Consider the following 24,027-nt stretch of genomic DNA (forward strand, 5'->3'; position numbering starts at 1 on the left):
ATAAAACCGAGGATCAACAATATTAAATAAAAGGAGGCGAATAAAAACAAAAAAAAAAAATCAGCAGAGATGGGAGGAAGGACGAGCTCGAAGCAATAACTGCCGCGTTCGGGCTGGAACCGTAGAAGAACTACGTAGCAGGCTTGCGGCTTTCGTAAATCAGGATAACCTTCCCGAAACAACAGGACCCATGTCCAGAGGCCAGATAAGCTGTTTAAGATCTATTTAGTAGACCTGCGCTTGCTCATGGAGCGGGCGGGGTTCACCAGCATCCCCAATTGTTATTCTTCTGGGAATGTGGCCGCAGAGGCCTGCGTACCTTCGAGTGCTGCCGAAGACCAGAATCGGGAAACGAGACCGGGCTTCGAGCGGTTGGGGACCGCTCTCCCCGAGATTCATGGCCCCACTAGGCACCGGGGAGTTTCATCAGTGAATCAAGAGCATTGGAGCTCAACCGTGGAAATAACTTAAGAAGGATACGTACGAGGGTCCAACTAGCCGACGGATCACGACATACCCTCACTCAAGCACTGATGGCAAACATTCAATTGGGAGAAAACAAAGTCAGGATGCCCCTCTAAGTTATGCCCACCGTGCTCGATAACCTACTACTGGGAGTAGATTTCCTCTGCGGTATTAAAGCCACCCTTTGCTGTGGAGGAAATCACCTACACCTGGGATCCGTAACTGACACCGCCAACTGGTCCACAGGAACGCAAGGATTACCAGCGTGGAACGACGCACCGAACGAGGCGTGCAACAAACAACAAGCAAGGACCAGCAGCTTAGGAGTAAGTCCAAGTAAGATGTCTAAGTTGATGAGCTGCTACGCGATGGTCGAATCGAACCATCCAAGAGTCCCCATATTGCTCCAATAGTGCTTGTTGGGAAAAAGACTGGTGATATCCGGATGGGCGTAGATTATAGCCAACTTAATGCGCGGTCAATAGCCGATGCCTATCCGTTACCTCGAATCCATCACATTTTGGAACGATTGCGTAACGCACGGATTATCTCAACTCTTGATCTCAAAAGCGGATATTGGCAAATCCCAGTTGCTCCCTTTAGTCTGCTTGACTGAAAAGTGCTGCCCTTCGGGCTTCACTCAGCTCCAGCCACGTTTAAAAGGGCTCTGGACAGCGTCATAGGTCCCGACATGGAGCCACATGCGTTCGCTTATTTAGATGATGTCATAGTCATCGGTACTACCCTCGAGAAACAAGTGGAAAATCTTACAGAAGTCTTCAAGCGACTCTACAATATGAATCTGAGGCTCAACAGGGAGAAAGGTAGTTTATTCCAGCGGAGTTTGAAGTACTTAGGACACGTCATAAGCGAAGCAGGGATACATACTAACCCGGACAAAATCGCTGCAATCAGAGAGTTCCAGCCGCCCTCAAACCCTCAAACCCCTCAAACCGGGAGTTACGTCGTTGCCTTGGTGTCGCGTCATGGTATAGACGATTCGTACCAAACTTCGCAACCATTGTGGAACCCATGTCCACGCTTCTCAGAAAAGGCAGAAAGTGGAGCTGGAATGAGGAACAGGATCAGGCCTTCGAGACTTTGAAGACCCGACTTACGGAGGCACCCGTTCTCGCATGCCACGAATTTGCTCAGAGTTTCTCCCTACAGACCGACGCAAGCGAACATGGATTGGGCGAAGTGTTGACCCAGGCCATCGACGGAGTAGAAAGGGTTATAGCCTACGCCAACCGCCGATTAACCCGTATTGAGGAAAATTACTCCGTAAAAGAAAAGGAGGGCCTGGCCATAGTGTGGGCCATTCGAAAGATGCGGTGTGAAGGGTTTACCGAAGGATTGGAACAGTACCGGACGAGGAGGACGGAACTCCGTGGAAACTTTGTGTTGGTCGAGACTATCGCCTTCGAGTACTACAGGAATGCCACGACCATCCAACAAATGGACATTTGGGGACGCGGAAGACTAGCCAGCGAGTGGCCCGAAAATACTATTGGCCGGGATTATTTCGAGAGGTAGCACAATACGTTTGTCGATGCCTAACTTGCCAGAAGTACACTCTCGGCATGGGAACACCGTCATACTCGCCTTTCTGGACGCTTTCAATGTGACAATGGCACTCAGTTCACAAGCAGGTCCTTCAAGACGTTTTGTAAGGGTATGGGAATGGAACTCCAACACACGGCCCCTTATAGTCCCCAACAAAACTTTACCGAAAGGGCCAATAGGACTATTAAAACTATGATTGCGGCGTATTTAGACGGAGCTGAGCAGAATAGGTGAGACGAACTACTGCCAAAACACGAGCGTCTCTGCTACGACGAAGTTCAGTCCCGCTTACTTAGTGCAAGGAAGATAACCTAGACTGCCAAACTCTTTGTTTGATCAGGTCACTCGGGATCAACACGCGGATCATCCGACCCCGGAGAAGAAGGCAGAGCGAATGAAAGAATTGTTTCAAGCCGTCAGGGTCAACGCTGCACGAGCATCGGTCGAACAGAGTCGTTATTACAACCTTCGCCGCCGGGAGTGGCGACCAGCAGTAGGATCCTGGGTTCTCCAGCGCCGACACGTCTTTTCAAAGGCCTCCGAAGGATTCACTGCCAAGCTTGCAGCCAAATACGTAGGACCCTTTAAGGTCCACAAGTTCCGTTTCCGAAAACGCCTCCAATCACAGGTACTGGGAACTTGACGACGACGCCGCATCGCCGGCCTCAGCGACTTGAAAGAATACTAACGACGACACCGACGAGGACAACGAACGGGCAGAGCAGGCACCGACGCACCATGACAGCGTTTCTAACCCAGGAATACGAGACGACTTGAAAACTAACGCTCTCGAAATATTTTAAGTGAGAGAGTTAAGAACATTAGTCTTACTTGAAAACCACTCGTACGACAGGATAGGGAAAAACTAGGTCGCACTTGTAGGATATTTAAGAATATTCTAAGTCTTATATGTCTACAGCACTACGAGTTGCACTATGGATCAGCAGCGTTCAACAGATCATCCACCGACCGACGCAGCTTCCGACGCCGAGGACACCAGCCGACGACGAGACCACCCCTCGGGGCTCTGGATGACATGTGGGACGAACCCACGGAACACTGCATCCATTCAGGACGCGATCGACAGCCTGGCCGGTGAGCTACCCGACGTCACGTGAGGAATCGCATTTTTTATTCTTTCTGTACATATATATATATATATATATATATATATACTCACATGTAATCACTAGCATAAGACCCACTGAAGGGATTTATAATTATAAGTTTAGCCTACGGCCCATAGAATTACCGCGTACTTATTTGCAAATAGCACTCTATAAGCCAGAAAGAAGCTAGTGAGCCAGCAAATAGCTAGAATAGCCAGTTTCACAGAACACCCGGTCCGGCAACCACACAACAGGGCTACCACACCGAAGCAACCACGATCTAAAGGGATTGGTCAAGAGTCCCTGTGTATACGTGGGCATGGTAGTTTTTTTTTAGCTAGATTTTCCCTGCGGCTACGCGGGGGTGTCAGTTTTGGTCAAGGCTTCCTGCGGATGCGCGGACATGGTAGTTTTAGCTAGTTTTCCCTGTGGCTACGCGGGCTGAGTATTTTTAGCTAGTTTTCCCTGCGACTACGCTGGCTGTGTAATTTTAACTTGTTTTTTTCCAATGCATTCAAGTATGAATCCCTGCTAGAATTTCCAAGTTTCCGACCACGAGAGTGCCCTAAATAAATCCCTTTGACCGATACTCCCGTCATCAATTTGTCTCAACAGATTTTAAATTTATCTGGGGAGGATCCTGGGTTGACTGAGACGCCGACCCCAGCAATCGCATCCCTACAATGTTCCGACTTATGTATGTATATACTACCTGCAACAGAAGGACAACTTCAGGAAGCCGAAGTTTTTATACGCTTGCAGCTTTGACATAATATAGAAACATCTTTGAAACATCTTATAGCCTAAATTTTTGTAGTCTGATGCACTTTGACGCACTTTTTCCCCATCTCTATTTGCCTATACAAAACCCATGTACAATAGTATTCCGATTGTTCCAATGGGAGCTGTACGATATAGATGTCCGATTTCATTCAAAATTAAAACGTGTTCTAAAATAATAAAACATTACTAAATTTCGAAGTACTAACAAAAAGATTTAAAAACCGAAAAGTTTTAATATTTTATTTTTTTTTCGATTATTCACATGGGGCTATTTGCTACAGTCGTCCGACACGGCTCCTTCTTATATACGACCTGCGATAGGAAGACAACTTTTAGCTTTAAAACTAAAAGACCAGTATGCGTAGAAACGGTCGGACGGCCGGACTAGATCGACTCTCCTGGTGATGCTGATAAAGATCCTCGGAAATGTCTCCTTCAGTGCGTTTCAAACCTTTGTCTGAAATTATAATGCCCTCTGAAAGGGTATAAAATTTATACCTTCGCTGTTTTTCAATTTGGTACTTGATTTTTTTTTGAGATATAGAAATGGTTTGATATATTAGAAATATGGTGTAATATATATCGTTTGGTTCCGATGGGAACGAACGGAAAAATATATGTAAAATTTTATAACTTAATTTTTTTAAATTGATTTGAATGTGCACAGTATAGGTATATTATTTACGGTTTTTAATGGTTATAGTTATATAAGTTTAGGCTAGGCGAAGTAGTTTTTATTTTAAAATCAATCGGTCCAGTTCTCGTTGAATTATGATATCAGCAATTTTGAGAAATGTCGTTTCGTGCAAACGATCGCTGTTTATAACCCTGCCATTCGAAACTTTCAAGATTCTACCTTGCCGATTTTAAAGGATATTTTTAAAGGAATGAACAGATTTTTGAATGTTCTACAATGTATATGCCCTTAAGGGTAAAAATGGCCAAGCTTTAAACGTTTAAATCAGGTTGATATACATGTTTTAGTTTCGAATTTAACGGCTTAAGAATAATGGCCTGTTTGCCACAGAAATCTCAAGCAATTCTTATATATAGTTGTCCCTTTCTGAGCTTCAATAAGTCCGCCAATGAATGAAATCGTAAAAAAAAATTAATGGGGAAATACAAAGAAAATATTTATGGTAACAGCAAGACTTAGTGCATCGATCATTTTCGACCTTTCAAGATTCAAAATCCATTGAATTGAGAATGCAACATTTTTATTAGAAATTAAGATTATATTTAAAACATCTTTTAACAAAAAGATGAAATTCAGTTTACACTCAATGATAACATTAAAAAAAAAATTAAACATTTAATTTTAAGGCTTTTAATCAGCGATCTTTGAGCATAGGATTGTGTTTTGACAGCTGGCAAGCGGCAGAGGAAGTACTCGAACAGAATAAGACCGCAGTCGGCTCACACACATTGACAAAGTTGGCCGTGAAAGCTCCTTACACAAATGAAGTACGAACATGTGACAGTATGTGTGGCTTTTGGTGCTCTGAAACCTATTAATTTTTGGTGAAAAAAATTTGTCTGAAAACTGTTTTTGAGACCATAGCTTCTGTTGGAAATAAGGAGCCTAAAAGACTCAAGACTCAGTACAGCAAGCACCATTGATACATAGATTTTTTCAAAACGAAATCGATGTCTGCCGAAATGATGTTTTGGAAGATATGAGTAAAGTATTTTTTTTAATTTTTATCTTAAGTAAACTAATTTTAAGTTTTTAACATTATACGCACTTTTTAGGAGGAATATTTAACAAACTAGGTAACCAACCGTCATTTCTTTTTTCTACTGATTTGTTAAGCTTGTGTTTTATACAGCCAACAATCTTCAAACTAAGTATTCCGAAAGTATAGGAGTTTTGGTGGCGCCATCTGTCGAACTGCATAACCAACACTAGAAGCTAATACGTGGAGCACCCCCACGTCCCGCTAGTAGTTCATTAGTTCGTCTTTGAAATAAACTTACGCTGCCTAGGAACTACTAATGTCCCAAATCTCTAGCTTTTATAGTTTCCGAGATCTCGACGTTCATATAGACGGACAGACAGACGGATTGGCTAGATCGACTCGGCTATTGATCCTGATCTACAATATATATACTTTAAATGGTCGAAAACGCTTCCTTCCACCTGTTACATACTTTTTAATGAATACAATATACCCTTTCGCTCTACGAGTTAAGGATATTAAAATTATTTTTTCTGGAGAGGCAGGTAAATCAATATTTGCAAACTGTTCATTTTTCTTGTATTTTCATACCCTTGTAGAGGGTATTATAATTTCAGTCAGAAGTTTGCAACGCAGTGAAGGAGACGTTTCCGACAATATAAAGTATATATATTCTTGATCAGCATCACTAGTAGAGTCGATCTAGCAATGTCCGTCAGTCTGTCCATCCGTTTATATGCAAACTAGTCTCTCAGTTTTAAAGCTATCTGCATGAAACTTTCTCAAAAGTTGCCTTTCTATTGCAGGTAGTATATAAGTCGGAACGAGCCGGATCGGACGACTATAGCATATAGCTCCCATAGGAACAATCGGAAAAATAAATGAAAAAAAATTATAACTTTGCTGTTTTTTAATTTTTTGTTTAGTTCTTCGACATATAGTAATGGTAAAATATTTCCGATTTACGGTTTAAATTTCATAAAAATCGGACGACTATAGCATATAGCTCCCATGGGAACAATCGGAAAATAAATGAAAAAAATTTTAACTTTTCTTTTTTTATTTTTTGTTTAGTTCTTCGACATATAGCATTGTTTAATTATTTCAGAATTACGTTTTAAATTTCATCAAAATCGGACGACTATAGCATATAGCTCCATAGGAACAATCGAAAAAATAAATGAAAAAAAATTTAAACTTTTCTGTTTTTTAATTTCTTGTTTAGTTCTTCGACATATAGCATTGTTTAATTATTTCAGAATTAATAAAATAATAAAATTTATCAAAATCGGACGTCTATAGCATATAGCTCCCATAGAAATAATAAAAATATATAGAATAACTATCCAATAATTGAGCTGCAAATCATCATAGTTTCAATGTTTTTCAGCACATACTCAAGTAAATCATAATTTAAATGTTTTCAAAAGTATTTAAATAATGCAATAGCTGCAAGGGTATATGAACTTCGGCTTGCTGAAGTTTGCTTTCCTTCTTGTTTTAAACTTAAATTACAGTGTTTTGAAAACTTCTTACGTATGTTATGTGAGTATTCTTCTTGATATTTGATAAGATTCAGTTTCGTCTGCTTGCGAATAGACAGTTGTTTGTTTGTGTTTCTCCAGGTAAATCGATTTTTGTCTACTTTTATACCTTTGCAGAAGGGATTATAATTTCAGTAAAAGATTGTACCGCAGATAAAACATTTCTGAGCCTGTTAAGTATATATTATTGAAAATACAACCGAAAAAATAAATAAACAAAAAAGGAAGCAAACGTATTAAAAAAAGTAGTCTTTAAAACATTTAAACAGCTTCAAAACTTTCACATAACCAGGAACTGATCACCTTTCACCTGTACATATACAACATGCAGGACAGCTGGCCATAAAAAACACTACCGTCAGCATAGAGGGAAATAAAAGTGGTCTTCATACCCAAAAAGGGGCAAAGCCTCACACACATCAACTAAGGATTTTAAACCGATAGATCTGACCTCCTTCCTTCTTAAAAGTTTTGAGAGGTTGATTTGACTGCACATTAGAACAATCATCGACCCAAAACAAATATCAGCAGCACAGCATGCATACTTAAAAGGAAAATACAAATGAAATGGAGACTGAACAGCCAAGAGAAAACAAGGAAAGCAACAATTGTCCTTTACACCTGCAAAAAAGCCGAAATGGGGCATGTTCCCAAAAATCGTCAACTGAATATACATGGCAATATTCAAGCCTTTTCTACTCTACGGATTATCTATCTGGTGGCCTGCGCTAAACAGTACCCCAAACGACACGCTAAACGCTATGTTGAGCATTCCTAATTTGGACTTAGCCGGTATGGAAGGGGGTAAAGGGGGAGACACTGGACAATTGAAACCCCAAACATAAGGTCATGCTAGAATTCTCGAGCTGGGACTGGGAGCACGGTCAGTCAGGGCCCACAGGAGCAGTTAGCATCTATACTGATGGCTCAAAAATTGATAACCACGTAGGCGGGGGTATACATAACTCAATAGACTCAAACTTCCTGATCACTGCAGTGTCTTCCAACCGGAAGTATATGCCATAAGAGAAGCACTTGTGCATGAAAGCAACACCAACTGTCAAAGAATATAGATTAACATCTACAGCGATAGCAAAGCGGCCATCATACAATATCAAGCTGTCGCAGATCTCTGCACGAGATGATTCCGCAGTATAACATCAACCTGATATGGGTTTCCGGACACCGGAACATCGCAGGCACTGTATGGGTGACGAGCTGGCAAGACATGGCACTACCATACCTCTTCTTCTCCGGCTAAGGAGAATATTGTTATGCCGATAGCTACCTGGCTACGACTAGTTAATCTACCAAAATGTAAGACACTGCCTCGTTTCTCGCCAGACATGGCCCATTGTAGAATCGAAAATTACTAAGACTCAATCGTACCGAGTGCGGAATGATATACTGGTACTCATAGGACACTGGTAAGTGGGTTCACATGCCAGCATACTAGGCGCACCCAAAAATAATTTCTGCTAAAGCTGCAACGACGAGAAGGATGAGGAAACGGTGGAACAGTTACACCGCTACTGTCCGGCCCTATGTAGATTAAGATTGACTCACCTAGGAAATCCCTTCATGATTAATCTCTCAGAACTTGCTAACAAAAGCTTAACAAGAATAATAACGTTCATGGAAGCAACCAGATGGGAGCATTGCTAAATAAGTTGCAACGGAGCATCAGACAATAGGTCAAGGGGAACTAAGTGTGCCAGACTACGTCTGGCAACCGCCCTAACCTAACCTAACATTTAAATTTCAATTTATATGCTTGATACGCAAAAATACAAAAACACTTCTTAAAGAGGTAAAAAAGTCGTGTCGATCGCAACTGTAACATAAAAATTATATGCTTTCAAATTTTGTGACGAAAAAGGTAAAAATAAATACACTTTTTTAAATGTTCCCTTTCGGACCGCACCTTACAAGTATTTTGCCTACACAGGCATTTTTAATCTCAGCGTGCCGTGTTAAATACCAAAAGTTGAGAAATCTCAAGAGCTATATACGTAAAACAAAAACATTTTTTAATAATTTGCAAAATAAGTAAAAAAAATAAATAAAAAATTGAATAATTTTTTTTAAACTGTTTATGTTTTTTATGTTCCTTATTACCCAACTTTAGAGCTGACTGCTGATGCGGGATCAGAGCTTAAAAAAAAATTTTAAAAGTTTGTTAAACGAATCCACTGCTTTCGCAAGACTAACTTTGACCGCTTAAATACATGTAAATCTGGCTTAAATTGATCCGACCTTTATTAGTGCACTAACATGGCTGAGGCCGTTAGTATCTTTTATAGTGCATTAAAATCCTTATTTATATGTGTTGTGTATGCGTAAATGGGCAGTTGTTTCCCATTTACTCTTCTTTCTATCGTCGGTCCATACGCAGTCGTCAACCAATGCAGATCTAACTGCAGCAGCGGTCCGGCAGTCCACAGGCAAATGTCATCACATACTACTACATATTATCATATCTTATGTTATATCTTGCACTGTCGTACTGTCGTATAGTGGCGGCGAGGATGGGATTTTTGCAAACGTGTAAAATAGCTGTGCAAGCCTTAATCCAAGTAAAATTATATTAGGAAGAACGCAGAGTTACAGAGGACAAGAAAAAAAACGGCACCGAACGGACAAGAAGCGCATGCATATTTGACTGAGAGGCCAGAGTTATGTTGTTCTCTTACTGCGTGCACATGGACAACAAAGTAATTATAGATCAAGCTGAAAGGAAAAGCGCCGACAATAGAGTGAAAGAAGAATCGGAATACCCTTGCTATACCTGGAAGCTCCTTTCCTCACTTGCATTACCAAGGCAGGTCACCGATCTGAATTTATCAGAGACATACCAATTCTTAACCGATCATCTGACTCCTCGCCCTTCTGAAGATGCTGCGCTCTACCATTTCCATAAGCGGGACCAGGATTCAGACGAATCAGTCGGGGCGAACATTGCGGTCTTACAGAGATTGGCGGAAGACTGCAATTTCGGAACTGCCCTAGATCGGATGCTTCGTACTCGTTTTGTTTGCGGAATGCGAAATGACGGCTTGCAGAGGAATCTACTCGCGGAAACTGAACTTACGGTGCAGCGAGCTGTAACGAGTGAGCGAGCAGCAAAGTGATTTGCGCAATTTAGAACTTTTCGAGTTCTGACTTCATTCACGACATTGGCCACGAACCACAGTCGCACCCGAAAGGCCGTGCGCAGGCTGTGGAGGCAAACAAGATAAGCTCTTTTCGCAATGCCACTTGTCACAATTGTGGTCCCAGCGGCCATATCAAGAAAGTGTGTAGCAGCGTTTCACGGACTTAGCTTAACGCCAAATTCCCGGTCAAACCGAAACAGGTAATCTCGGGTAAACCAGATATTGCCGCAGGTCAGTCAAAAGTAATCCGTATCAATCCGTAGACTCTGGATCAACAGTGACCACCATCAAGGAGTCTACTTTCAGGTAAATCTGGCCAGGCGGGAAGCCAGATCTAGCAAGGTGTGTTATAAAATATAATGATTATCAAAAGAACCCGATCAAGGGGATCGCCGTGAGATCGACAACTTGCCCCTGATTGTAGTATCTGGAGTCGGGGCCAACCTATTAGGCTGTAACTGGTTTGAGCCTCTTTGAATTCGTATCGAAGAAATTCACGGTGTCACCGGCGGCAGTAGCATATCAGAGGTACTAATGAAGTTTGAACATCTATTATAAACGGAGCTAGGACGATACACCGGACGACCAGTGGCACTCCACGTTAGCCTGGACATTTCGTCGATCAGGTTGCCTTAACGTCGCATCCCCATTGCTCTTAAAAAACCATATGAAGAAGAACTCGATCGTCTGTGCGCACAAGGTATTTTAGAACCTCTAAAATATTCCGTATTAGCCACACGTCGGTTTTTGTCGTTAAAAAGGACGTTTCCATTCGCATTTGTGGGAATTACAAATCGACCTTGAAAAGAGCAGACCAACTACATTACCATCCAAATCCGGCCATAAACACGCTAATGTCATGAATAGGAGGCGGGTTTGTATTCTTATCAGCAGCTCGTAGTTGATGATCGTTCAGCAATGATGCAGACAATTTCGACACACAAAGGCACATTTAAGGTCACGGGGCTTCAATTCGGGATATTATCAGTCCCCTGAATATTACACCGCTGCATAGAAAATATCCTTCAGAATATACTGGGAGTGTTGCCGTATTTTGACGATATTGTGGTCATGGGGAAGACTGACAAGGAATTATCAGTCAGACTTAGCGAGTTCCTTTCTTGACTTGATAAGGCCGTCCTTCATCTTCGCAGGGTTAAATGCCACTACTGACAAGCCTTTCTGGGACTCACTAATTTGTATCATTCATTTCATCATAATAAAGCTACGCATTATGGATACAAATTCTTCATGGTCTCAGCAACATCATAAGGCTTTCACCAAGTTAAAACAGCTCACCGTTTCAGGTGCTTGCGATGCTTCTCCGTATAGAATCGGAGCTGTACCAAGTCACAAAATGGAAAACGGGCGTTGTCTAAGGCGGAGAGGAACTATGCACAATTCAACAGAGAGGCGGTCGCGCATATTTCCGGCGTTAAAAATTCCATAACTAACGGCCATACCGTCAATTCGCCTTGATCACAGACCATCGCTCCCTTCTGGGCATTTTTACTGTAATAAAGGCAGTGCCAAAGATCATCTCAAATCAGATGCTAAGACGAGCAATTTTCTTGAGTGCATACGATTTGACCTTTATCCCTGGTTCTAAAGCAATGGCAATGCTGATTTTTTGTGCCGTTGCATAAAATCGACCGAACAGCAAAGATTTACCAAGGACGATGTTTTAATGATTGAATGGGAAGCCCAACCTATTGTCAAAGCACAGTCACTCGCTTCGCATACTGCTAAGGAGCCAGCCCTGAGAAAAGTACTTAACTGGTTGTTAAGGGGGTGGCCCAGTACCAAAATTGATCGAGCAAATGATCTGCACGCACAGTTAAGCGCTGCCAAGCCTGTCAAGAAACACGAAATGAGCCGAATAGATCAGAAGTACACGTTATGGAATCCACTAAAACACCTTGGTCTCATCTACATGTTGACTTCGCCGGACCGTTTCAAGGCAAGGTATTCTTTTTGGTCGTTGTGCTTAACGTCTAACTTTAGAAATCCACAAGTATTCACGCTTGAACATGGATAATTAGATTGCTGGTGCAACACCACTTCAGATTACACTTGTGATCTAAGAAGTATGTTGCCCCTTCCCACATAAATAGGATGGGATAACCCAAAGAATTGACATTTGACATTTATGACTTACACACGTCCCCGAAATAGAGTTTACAAATAAACTCCTAGAATTAACCCCTAGAATTGGTTATACATAAGGACACTGTAACTAGTACATAAGCGAAATAGGGTATAAAAGACGCGATGAGCGCCAAATAAAATTCAGTTCCTAACGAAATACTGTTGTGTTTTAGTCAGGAATTCGGCGGTTAGCGGTATAAGTTGCTAGTTGAACGGAGCGGTTTTAGCCAAGACATGCGATATACGCTGCTAACATATGGTCCTTCGAGCATAAGATTTCTTTGCTCATGTAGACTGCCAAGCCGATCGGTATACTTGACAGTATCCACGGTAGAAAAGTCCGCAAGGCGCACTTAACGGTGCACTACGGCAAGATAAGGAAAACAAAAATAAATAAATCGACGATTGCAACCTAAGCTTGCTGCGTGGGACGAAAAGGCGGTAAACGTGAGAAAGATCAGGGTCAAGCGACAGAGTGCGGCCTTTTAAGGAGGCAACTGCGGACGCTTGAATACAGAGCTGCAACGGAGTGGGAAATCCACTCAACGAGGAGCAAGTGCACCGCGGCTAAAATTGTAGCGACAGCGGATGCTTGTGACTGCAGCGCAGCTACAACGGCATGGAAGGTCCACAAATATTTCGAAATCAAGTGTCAGACTGCGGCTTACACATCGGCAAGCGACAGCGGAGGCTTAAGAGTTAGCTACAACGGCGTGGGAGGTCCACGAACCAAGTATCGGACCGCGGCTTACACATCGGCAAGCGACAGCGGAGGCTTGAAATTAATCTATAACGGCGTGGGAGGATAATGCGAATCAAGCGTCGGACCACGGCTAATAGGATAGCGTCAGTGGAGGCTTGGTGCAAAGAAAAAATCACCACATCGGCCAGGCGACACCGGACACGTAGAAGCGTAATCCCCGGCAGAGTCACCATTGGATGGAAGAGTTTCATCAGAAGTTTAAACGAGTATTGGAAAAGGCGCAGGATCTCTGGGCAGCAGCGGCGAAGAAAGGAGCAGGAGTATAACCAAGCAAGACAAGCGCTTCATGGAACGAAACTACAACTAATATATATGAAATATATTGGGGCAGATATTCAGCGGCTTACTGAAAATTTAAAAGCATTAAAAATAAATGGACAAATTACCCCAACGATTTTAGAGGGGTATGAGAAGATAAAAATGGAAAAAAGAAACAAAGAAATTTGGATGCAACAGAATAAATACGAAGAACGTCGAGTTTCTGTTAGGGAGATGGAGATTCCCGCATTTTTGGAGACATTTCCGCATGGTCGGGATTTTTTGACATGTTTAAGAAAATGGTTGACAGCGATGAAATGATGAAGCCTAAGATGAAACTAATGCGACTAAAGGGAGTTGTAAAGGGAGAAGCATCATATTTGATAAGTTTTCATAAAATTCTTGATTTGCCTATGATGAACAGCGAATCAGAAAGAAGTGTTTTAATCATGCTGGACACAGCGCAAAAATGCACTCAAGCCATCAAGGGCATGTGTATCGCATTAGATGACACCGATGTTTTCATCGCTGGAATATTACTGTGGAAATGTAATCGACAAGGACAACAAAAATACGAACATTCTTCGAAAATAACAAAAAAACGTCTTCACCGCTTAAAGATGTGTTGGAATTTTTGGAGAAACATCTGCAAGCCATAAAAGCAGTAAGGCAGCCCAGACACATGACCCGAGAAACTTCGAGAGTATTGGCTGCGGTTATGAGTGGCAACTGCCCATACTGTAAACTCCAGGGCATAAATTACAAGATTGCATTAAATTTTGTCAACTGGCTATTACGGAAAAGTGAAATTTTGTTCGTCAAGAAAGGATTTGTTTCAAGTGCTTGGGCCACAAATATACCCTTTACAAGGTCTGTCAAGTGGAACAAGGATGTTCGCAGTGTGGTAGACCCCATCACGAGTCTTATATCAAGAACGGGAAAAACAACCTTATTGGCAACAGCGCAGATTGAGGTCCAAGATGCGAGTGGAGCATGGATAACCCTTCGAGCATTAGTGGACCAAGAAAATTACAGTCGTTTCTAAAAAAGGAGTTCAAATGCTAAAAGTATCCAAAAAGAAAAAGAGAACACAAATATATATGGATTAGGAGAAAGTTTGGTTGGGTTATCAAAAGTGTCGATCCCGCTAAAATTCGTCCAAGATTTTCCAGCAATGATCAATTTGAGACCGAAGCAGTGGTTTAAAGAAGTTATTAAACCCACAACCGCCGCAATCATTTGAGTATGATATGCGAAAATGGGAAGATACAACCTTGGCGGACCCAACCTTTAACAAGCGTAGCAGGATTGATGTTCTGATTGGAGGATATCTCTTGGCCGAAATTATTACTCAAGGATTGAAGCAGGAAGAAACCATGATAGGTCAAGGTACTAAACTAGGATAACAGGAATGGTTCAAATACCGGGTAGTTAGCGCATTCAGAAACTTCAATGGAGAAGATGTTTGAAGTAAACAATGAAGAGACAGTGAAGACACTGGGATTGATTTGGAAACCCCAAAGTGATGAGTTCGGGTTTAAAATCAGGAGGAGCTTTATCGACCTTAGCAAGAATTTTTGATCCAATGGGATGGTTGGCACCATCGACAATCATAGCAAAATTATTTATCCAAAGGCTGAGGATATCTGAAGTTGGATGGGATGAAGTGCTGGATGAAAAAATTGCTGGTGAATGGATAAATTTTAATGCAAAATTAAAAGCAATAGAAAACATAAGGATTCCACGATGGACCGGAGGATCGGAAAATTAACCTATAGAAATACATGGGTTTGCAGACGCGTCAAGTGGAATTACCATAATTGCAAGCAAAACAAAATTTAATCCAATTAAAAATCTTAAAACTCTGCCAAAATTGGAACTGTGTGCCGCACACCTGCTAGCAGAATTGTTGAATTTAGTTTCTGCGACCATAGCGACGAAAACTGATGTCTATGCTTGGAGTGATTCAATTGCGTTAAGTTGAATTGCAGAAATAAAGACAGGTTTATACGATCAAAAGAAGAAAAAATCAAGCAACTGGCACCAATGACTGCATCGAGACATATAGGGTCAAAGGAAAATCCTGCTGATTTAGGAACGAGAAGCATACAATTGGACAAGCTTGGAAACTCTGAACTTTGGTGGAAAGGACCGAAGTGGCTTAGTAAAGAAAAGAAAGACTGGCCCTTGGAAGATGAGGATACAGTACTACAAAATTTGAGCACGTTAAACAGGAAAAATGTTATGCATGATATGGAAAATAAATTCAGCAATATGGGAAAATTGATTAAAGTAATGGCTTATCTACTGAGATTCATAAATCGATGTAAAAAAGAAATCGTGTCAGAATCGAATAATTTATCAGTAGAAGAATTGGAACGAGCAGAAATTAAAATTTTCAAGCTACATCAGCTTAAAGAATTTCCCGAAGAAGTCAAAAAATTGAAAAGGAAAAAGGAGATAGACTCCAAGTGTAAATTAGCACCCTTACACCCATTTATGGATAGCAATGGAATTTTAAGAGTCGGAGGCAGACTACAATTTTGGAACTAAATTTTAATCAAAAACATCCAATTATAATAAACAAGTCACAATTGGCTAAGCTGTTAATTGAAAAAACACATTTAAGCACGATGCACGAAGGAAATCGGATAATAAGATAATGGGTTTAAAAAATACCATTAAAACCGTCGTACATCATTGTGTACGGTGCACCAGATTTCGACACCAATTAATGGGGCAGATTCCGGAACAAAGAGTTACTACATCACAACCTATTAATATGAGAGTTTCCAAACGAAGAGGACAAAAATCGTACAAAGGATACATCGCCGTTTTTGTATGTATGAGTACAAAGGCCGTTCACTTAGAAGCAGTAAGTTATCTTACCACCGAAGCTTTTATGACAGCCCTCAAAAAATTTATAGCAAGAAAAGAACAATGCAGACATATATATTCTGACAATGGTACTAACATTGTTGGTGCAAAAAGAGAATTATATATGGACCTCATAGAAGCTCTTAAACGAAACAGTATAAATCCGACCCTAGCTGATGAACTCATACAATAGCATTTTATTCCCCCGGCAAGCCCTCACTTTGGAAGAATTTGGGAAGCTGGAGTGAAATCAGTAGAGTATCATTTAAAACGAGTCATAGGAGATAGTTCATTATTAGCTGAAATTGAAGCTAAATTGAATTCCAGACCATTGTATCCGATTGACGATGGAAACAATCTTGAAGAGATTTTGACACCAGCGTATTTTTTAATTGGCAGACCAACACTTGATGTACCGGAAGATACAACGGAAAATATATTTATCACCTCTTGATAGATGGAAGCTGTTAACAAAAATTAAGACTCATTTCTGGCAGAAATGGAAGGACGAATATCTCGTTACGCTTCAGAAACGACCAAAATGGGAAGGTGAAAAAATTAATTTGGAAGAAGGGCAAGTAATACTTATAAAAAATTAAAGTACAAGTCCAAGTAAATGGCCGCTTGGAAGGATAGTAGAAACTCATCCTGGAGCCGATGGAAAGGTCAGAGTCGTTTCTGTTAAAACTCAAAGTGGCGTTATTAAAAGACCCATTGTAAGACTATGTCCATTGGAAACGGATCAAAATGTAGATAGGAGGAGGTCTGACAATAAATCATCAGCTTTAATAAATTGTCTTTTAATGTTGCTTTTATTACCGGGATAAAAGCATTAGCAAAATCGGATAGCGAAATAACAAATATGCAAGCATTGGAAAATAATACGATGATATACCTGGACAATTTGTGACTTATGGACATCGCAGCGTCGAAATGGAATTTAATGATATTAAATATTATAGCTTGGAGCCATACAATACCGAGTTAAGACAGATAGATAAATATATCTGGGAGCTATATCTGGGAGCTATCTGGGAAAGACTTTAATTTTATATGAAGGAGCTTGTCAAATAATGGTACGCAATTTTTAAAAATAGAATTAAACAACTTAAAGCAAATAACGAGTTGATATTTAAAGCAAAAAGGCAGAAAAGAGCACCCTTTGAGTTTATTGGAACTATACACCATATATTATTTGGAACCATGGATGCTATAGACAGAAATATAATTGAAGCAAATATACAAAACATTTTCAATAATCAACAAGATCTGCACATAGGTATATAAAACAAACATCCTTAATAGATTCGACATTAAATATCACTAAAAAAAACCTCAGAGGAAATGAACGAACAGTTCAAAGCGATGGAAGACGAAATAATGAGGTTGAACAAGGAAGTACACGAAAATCAATAAGTCAATCGGAATGCACTAGCATATCAAACGATGCTGTTTCAAATTACACAATTGCTGGAAAGTTGTGAGAAAACGCAATTATCAATTACAAATTTATTAATCATTTGTTAAAACCACCGCAAATAAAAAAGGAAATTGCGCTTATTAAGGGAAAACTAGCACCGAACCTACCTGGATCAGCAACTGGAACAGAAATAAAAGAAATATACAATTTAATGACAGCCTAAGCTATAATTATGGATGTGAAACTCGTAATACACGCAGAAATACCATTGTTCGATCAGGAAGCATCAACGGTGTAAAGAATTATACCAATACCATTCGGAAGTTATGGCAAAACAATCGTTCCTCAGTTAAAGGCTCACTTGTCAATATACAACTTTAACAAAGACTCTTACGCTTTGAAAACAAATACACATTTTCCTTGTCGGGGAAACTGGGTCTGGAAATCAGCCACTGATTATCGGTCCTAAGGCTGTATAAGGTTTTCAATGACCATCGAAGACAGGTCACGCAAATTCAAGCCCAAGGAGTACTGAGACAGCGCAAAGGATGTTCAGCCCGCAATGGACAACAACTTTTAACAGCTGCGCACGAAATAATCACAGAAGACAATATAACAGAGCCGGTAGCACCAATGATTACAGTAGCTTTTAATATTAAGAAAGAAAAAAAACCAATGGCATCGATTCTTATAAATAATACATATGATATAATTAACATTAAAGAACAACAAGAAGAACAAAAAACAGAAAATATTAAGCTAAGAGGAATTGATATCCATACTGCTAGTGGGCATTTGGCTCTAATAGTTATAATTATAACAATAATCGTAATAAGTTTTATTTATGTTAGACGTACTTGTAATAATGATAAGAAACAAATTTATATAGAATTCGGGCTACCAAAAAATATATATTAAATTCAAATAAATAAAGGCATTAAGGCCCCCCTCAGAATGTTCACGTTTGAACATGGACCTAAGAAGTATGTTCCCCTTTCCACATAAATAGGATGGGATAACACAAAGAATTGACATTTGACATTTATAAAATATACTTCTCCCCGTAATAGAGTATACATATAAACTCCTAGAATTATCCCCTAGAATTGGTTATACATAAAACACTGTAACTAGTACATAAGTGGAAAAGGGTATAAAAGACGCGATGAGCGCCAAATAGAGATCAGTGTTTTAGTCAGGCATTCGGCGGTTAGCGGTATAAGTTGCTAGTTGAAAGGATCGGTTTTAGCTGTCCCAAGACACGCGATATACGCTGCTAACAATAGTTGTGCTTAATACGGCTTCTTTTTTTTTAATTGTTTTGCTATTTATTTATTGAAAATTTTCCTTTCGGATACTACTTATTTTAAAAACCTAACTAACATCATCTTTTACTGCAAGAATACCGAGGGCCCTGTGGATGTTTTGGTTGCGAAAATACCATAGTGCGCCAGTGATGGTTCTCAGAATTATTAATTGAACCGTTCGTTCACTTGCTCTTAGGTTTTTTTTTATGATATTTAACGTCGAATCTATTAAGGATGTTTGTTTCATATACATCACTATCATACTATAGTGCGCCAGTGATGGTTCTCAGAATTATTAATTGAACCGTTCGTTCACTTGCTCTGAGGTTTTTATACCCTTGCAGAGGGTATTTTAATTTCAGTCAGAAGTTTGCAACGCAGTGAAGGAGACATCTCCGACCCTATAAAGTATATATATTCTTGATCAGCATCACTAGGCGAGTCGATCTAGCCATGTCCGTCTGTCCGTCTGTCCGTCCGTCTGTCCGTCTGTCCGTCCGTTTCTACGCAAACTAGTCTCTCAGTTTTAAAGCTATCTGCATGAAACTTTCCCAAAAGTTGTCTTTTTAATGCAGGTAGTATATCAGTCGGAACGAGCCGGATCGGACGACTTTAGCATATAGCTCCCATAGGAACAATCGGAAAAATAAATAAAAAAAAATTATAACTTTTCTGTTTTTTAATTTTTTTTGTAGTTCTTCGAGATATAGTAATGTTTAAATATTTTAGAATTACGGTTTAAATTTCATCAAAATCGGACGACTATAGCATATAGCTCCCATAGGAACAATCATAAAAATAAATGAAAAAAAAATATAACTTTTCTGTTTTTTAATTTTGTTTTAGTTCTTCGAGATATAGTAATGGTTAAATATTTCAGAATTACGGTTTAAATGTCATCAAAATCGGACGACTATAGCATATAGCTCCCATAGGAACAATCATAAAAATAAATTTAAAAAAATTATAAATTTGGTGTTTTTAAATTTTTCTATAAGTTCTTCGACAAATAGTAATGGTTAAATATTTCAGAATTATGGTTTAAATTTCATCAACTCGTTATTTGCTTAAAGTTGATTAATTCTATTATTAAAATTGCGTACCATTATTTGACAAGCTCCTTCATATAAAAATAAAGCCTTTCAATTAACGGCTAGCTCCCAGATATATTTATCTATCTGTCTTAACTCGGTATTGTATGGCTCCAAGTTATAATATATAATATCATTAAATTCCATTTCGACGCTGCGATGTCCATAAGTCCCAGATTGTCCAGGTATATCATCGTATTATTTTCCAATGGTTGCATATTTGTTATTCCGCTATCCGATTTTGCTAATGCAATTATCCCGGTAATAAGAGGCAACATTAAAAGACAATTTATTAAAGCTGATGATTTGTTGTCAGACCTCCTCCTATCTACCTTTTGATCTGTTTCCAATTTTTACAATTTGTATTTTAATAACTCCACTTAAAGTTTTAACAGAAACGACTTTGACCTTTCCATCGGCTCTACTACTACTACTATTCTACTATTTAGTTGGACTTGTACTTTCATTTTTAATAAGTAGCCTCATATTAGGAAGCTGTATTTGCTTGATGCCATTGGTTTTATTTTTTCTTTCTTAATATTAAAAGCTACTGTAATCAGTGTTGCTAACAGCTCAGTTATATTGTCTTCTTTGATTATTTCGTGCACAGCTGCTAAAAGGTGTTGACCATTGCGGGCTGAACATCCATTGCGCAGTCTCAGTACTCCTTGGGTTTGAATTTGCGTGACCTGACTTCGATGGTTTCCACATGTCCATTCCAACACCGGGTCGTTGAGAACCTTATACAGCCAAGAATTTGAAGTAGACAATTCTACTCCTGGAATTCACATACTGGGTTCCGACTTTGCTTTAGGGCAGATAACATAGGAATTGTCATGGCTGATTTCCAGACCCAGTTTCCCCGACAAAGAAAATGCTGATAACTTTGACGAGAGCAGGCGTTTAATTGTGTATTTCTTTTCAAAGCGTAAGAGTCTTTGTTAAAGTTGTATGTTAACAAGTGAGCCTTTAACTGAGGAACGATTGTTTTGCCATAACTTCCGAATGGTATTGGTATCATTCTATACACCGTTGATGCTTCCTGATCGAACAATGGTATTTCTGCGTGTATTACGAGTTTCTCATCCATAATTATAGCTTGGGATGTCATTAAATTGCATATTTCTCTTATTTCTGTTCCAGTTGCTGATCCAGGTAGGTTCGGTGCTAGTTTTCCCTTAATAAGCGCAATTTCCTTTTTATTTGCGGTGGTTTTAACAAATGAGGGTTAACCCGATCGTGATTGGGATTAATTAATAAATTTGTAATTGATAATTGCGTTTTCCTCACAACTTTCCAGCAATTGTGTAATTTGAAACAGCATCGTTTGATATGCTAGTGCATTCCGATTGACTTATTGATTTTCGTGTACTTCCTTGTTCAACCTCATTATTTCGTCTTCCATCGCTTTGAACTGTTCGTTCATTTCCTCTGAGGTTTTTTTTAGTGATATTTAATGTCGAATCTATTAAGGATGTTTGTTTTATATACCTATGTGCAGATCTTGTTGATTATTGAAAATGTTTTGTATATTTGCTTCAATTATATTTCTGTCTATAGCATCCATGGTTCCAAATAATATATGGTGTATAGTTCCAATAAACTCAAAGGGTGCTCTTTTCTGCCTTTTTGCTTTAAATATCAACTCGTTATTTGCTTTAAGTTGTTTAATTCTATTTTTAAAATTGCGTACCATTATTTGACAAGCTCCTTCATATAAAATTAAAGTCTTTCCCAGATAGCTCCCAGATATAGCTCCCAGATATATTTATCTATCGTCTTAACTCGGTATTGTATGGCTCCAAGCTATAATATTAATATCATTAAATTCCATTTCGACGCTGCGATGTCCATAAGTCACAAATTGTCCAGGTATATCATCGTATTATTTTCCAATGCTTGCATATTTGTTATTTCGCTATCCGATTTTGCTAATGCTTTTATCCCGGTAATAAAAGCAACATTAAAAGACAATTTATTAAAGCTGATGATTTATTGTCAGACCTCCTCCTATCTACATTTTGATCCGTTCCAATGGACATAGTCTTACAATGGGTCTTTTAATAACGCCACTTTGAGTTTTAACAGAAACGACTCTGACCTTTCCATCGGCTCCAGGATGAGTTTCTACTATCCTTCCAAGCGGCCATTTACTTGGACTTGTACTTTAATTTTTTATAAGTATTACTTGCCCTTCTTCCAAATTAATTTTTTCACCTTCCCATTTTGGTCGTTTCTGAAGCGTAACGAGATATTCGTCCTTCCATTTCTGCCAGAAATGAGTCTTAATTTTTGTTAACAGCTTCCATCTATCAAGAGGTGATAAATATATTTCCGTTGTATCTTCCGGTACATCAAGTGTTGGTCTGCCAATTAAAAAATACGCTGGTGTCAAAATCTCTTCAAGATTGTTTCCATCGTCAATCGGATACAATGGTCTGGAATTCAATTTAGCTTCAATTTCAGCTAATAATGAACTATCTCCTATGACTCGTTTTAAATGATACTCTACTGATTTCACTCCAGCTTCCCAAATTCTTCCAAAGTGAGGGGCTTGCCGGGGGAATAAAATGCTATTGTATGAGTTCATCAGCTAGGGTCGGATTTATACTGTTTCGTTTAAGAGCTTCTATGAGGTCCATATATAATTCTCTTTTTGCACCAACAATGTTAGTACCATTGTCAGAATATATATGTCTGCATTGTTCTTTTCTTGCTATAAATTTTTTGAGGGCTGTCATAAAAGCTTCGGTGGTAAGATAACTTACTGCTTCTAAGTGAACGGCCTTTGTACTCATACATACAAAACGGCGATGTATCCTTTGTACGATTTTTGTCCTCTTCGTTTGGAAACTCTCATATTAATAGGTTGTGATGTAGTAACTCTTTGTTCCGGAATCTGCCCCATTAATTGGTGTCGAAATCTGGTGCACCGTACACAATGATGTACGACGGTTTTAATGGTATTTTTTAAACCCATTATCTTATTATCCGATTTCCTTCGTGCATCGTGCTTAAATGTGTTTTTTCAATTAACAGCTTAGCCAATTGTGACTTGTTTATTATAATTGGATGTTTTTGATTAAAATTTAGTTCCAAAATTGTAGTCTGCCTCCGACTCTTAAAATTCCATTGCTATCCATAAATGGGTGTAAGGGTGCTAATTTACACTTGGAGTCTATCTCCTTTTTCCTTTTCAATTTTTTGACTTCTTCGGGAAATTCTTTAAGCTGATGTAGCTTGAAAATTTTAATTTCTGCTCGTTCCAATTCTTCTACTGATAAATTATTCGATTCTGACACGATTTCTTTTTTACATCGATTTATGAATCTCAGTAGATAAGCCATTACTTTAATCAATTTTCCCATATTGCTGAATTTATTTTCCATATCATGCATAACATTTTCCTGTTGAAAGTGCTCAAATTTTGTAGCACTGTATACATCCAAGGGCCAGTCTTTCTTTTCTTTACTAAGCCACTTCGGTCCTTTCCACCAAAGTTCAGAGTTTCCAAGCTTGTCCAATTGTATGCTTCTCGTTCCTAAATCAGCAGGATTTCCCTTTGACCCTATATGTCTCCATGCAGTCATTGGTGCCAGTTGCTTGATTTTTTCTTCTTTTGATCGTTAAACCTGTCTTTATTTCTGCAATTTTTTATCCAACTTAACGCAATTAAATCACTCCAAGCATAGACATCAGTTTTCGTCGCTATGGTCGCAGTAACTAAATTCAACAATTCTGCTAGCAGGTGTGCGGCACACAGTTCCAATTTTGGCAGAGTTTTAAGATTTTTAATTGGATTAACTTTTGTTTTGCTTGCAATTATGGTAATTCCACTTGATGTCTTCCCATATACTACTGA

The 24,027-nt window shown here is 39.3% G+C and overlaps 1 protein-coding gene across 1 annotated transcript in view; it reads left to right on the forward strand.

Annotated features, from left to right (window-relative positions):
• Positions 1–3,000: 3,000 nt before the first annotated feature.
• Positions 3,001–24,027, forward strand: part of LOC128263665 (uncharacterized) — a 72,872-nt gene continuing 51,845 nt past the window's right edge. The window contains exon 1 of the mRNA XM_052998737.1: positions 3,001–3,126. Within this exon, the coding sequence (XP_052854697.1) occupies positions 3,063–3,126 (64 nt within the window). The 5' untranslated portion in view covers positions 3,001–3,062. The remainder of the gene's footprint in view (positions 3,127–24,027) is intronic.

Source organism: Drosophila gunungcola, unplaced genomic scaffold, assembly GCF_025200985.1.
Source record: "Drosophila gunungcola strain Sukarami unplaced genomic scaffold, Dgunungcola_SK_2 000010F, whole genome shotgun sequence".
NCBI classification, from domain to species: domain Eukaryota; kingdom Metazoa; phylum Arthropoda; class Insecta; order Diptera; family Drosophilidae; genus Drosophila; species Drosophila gunungcola.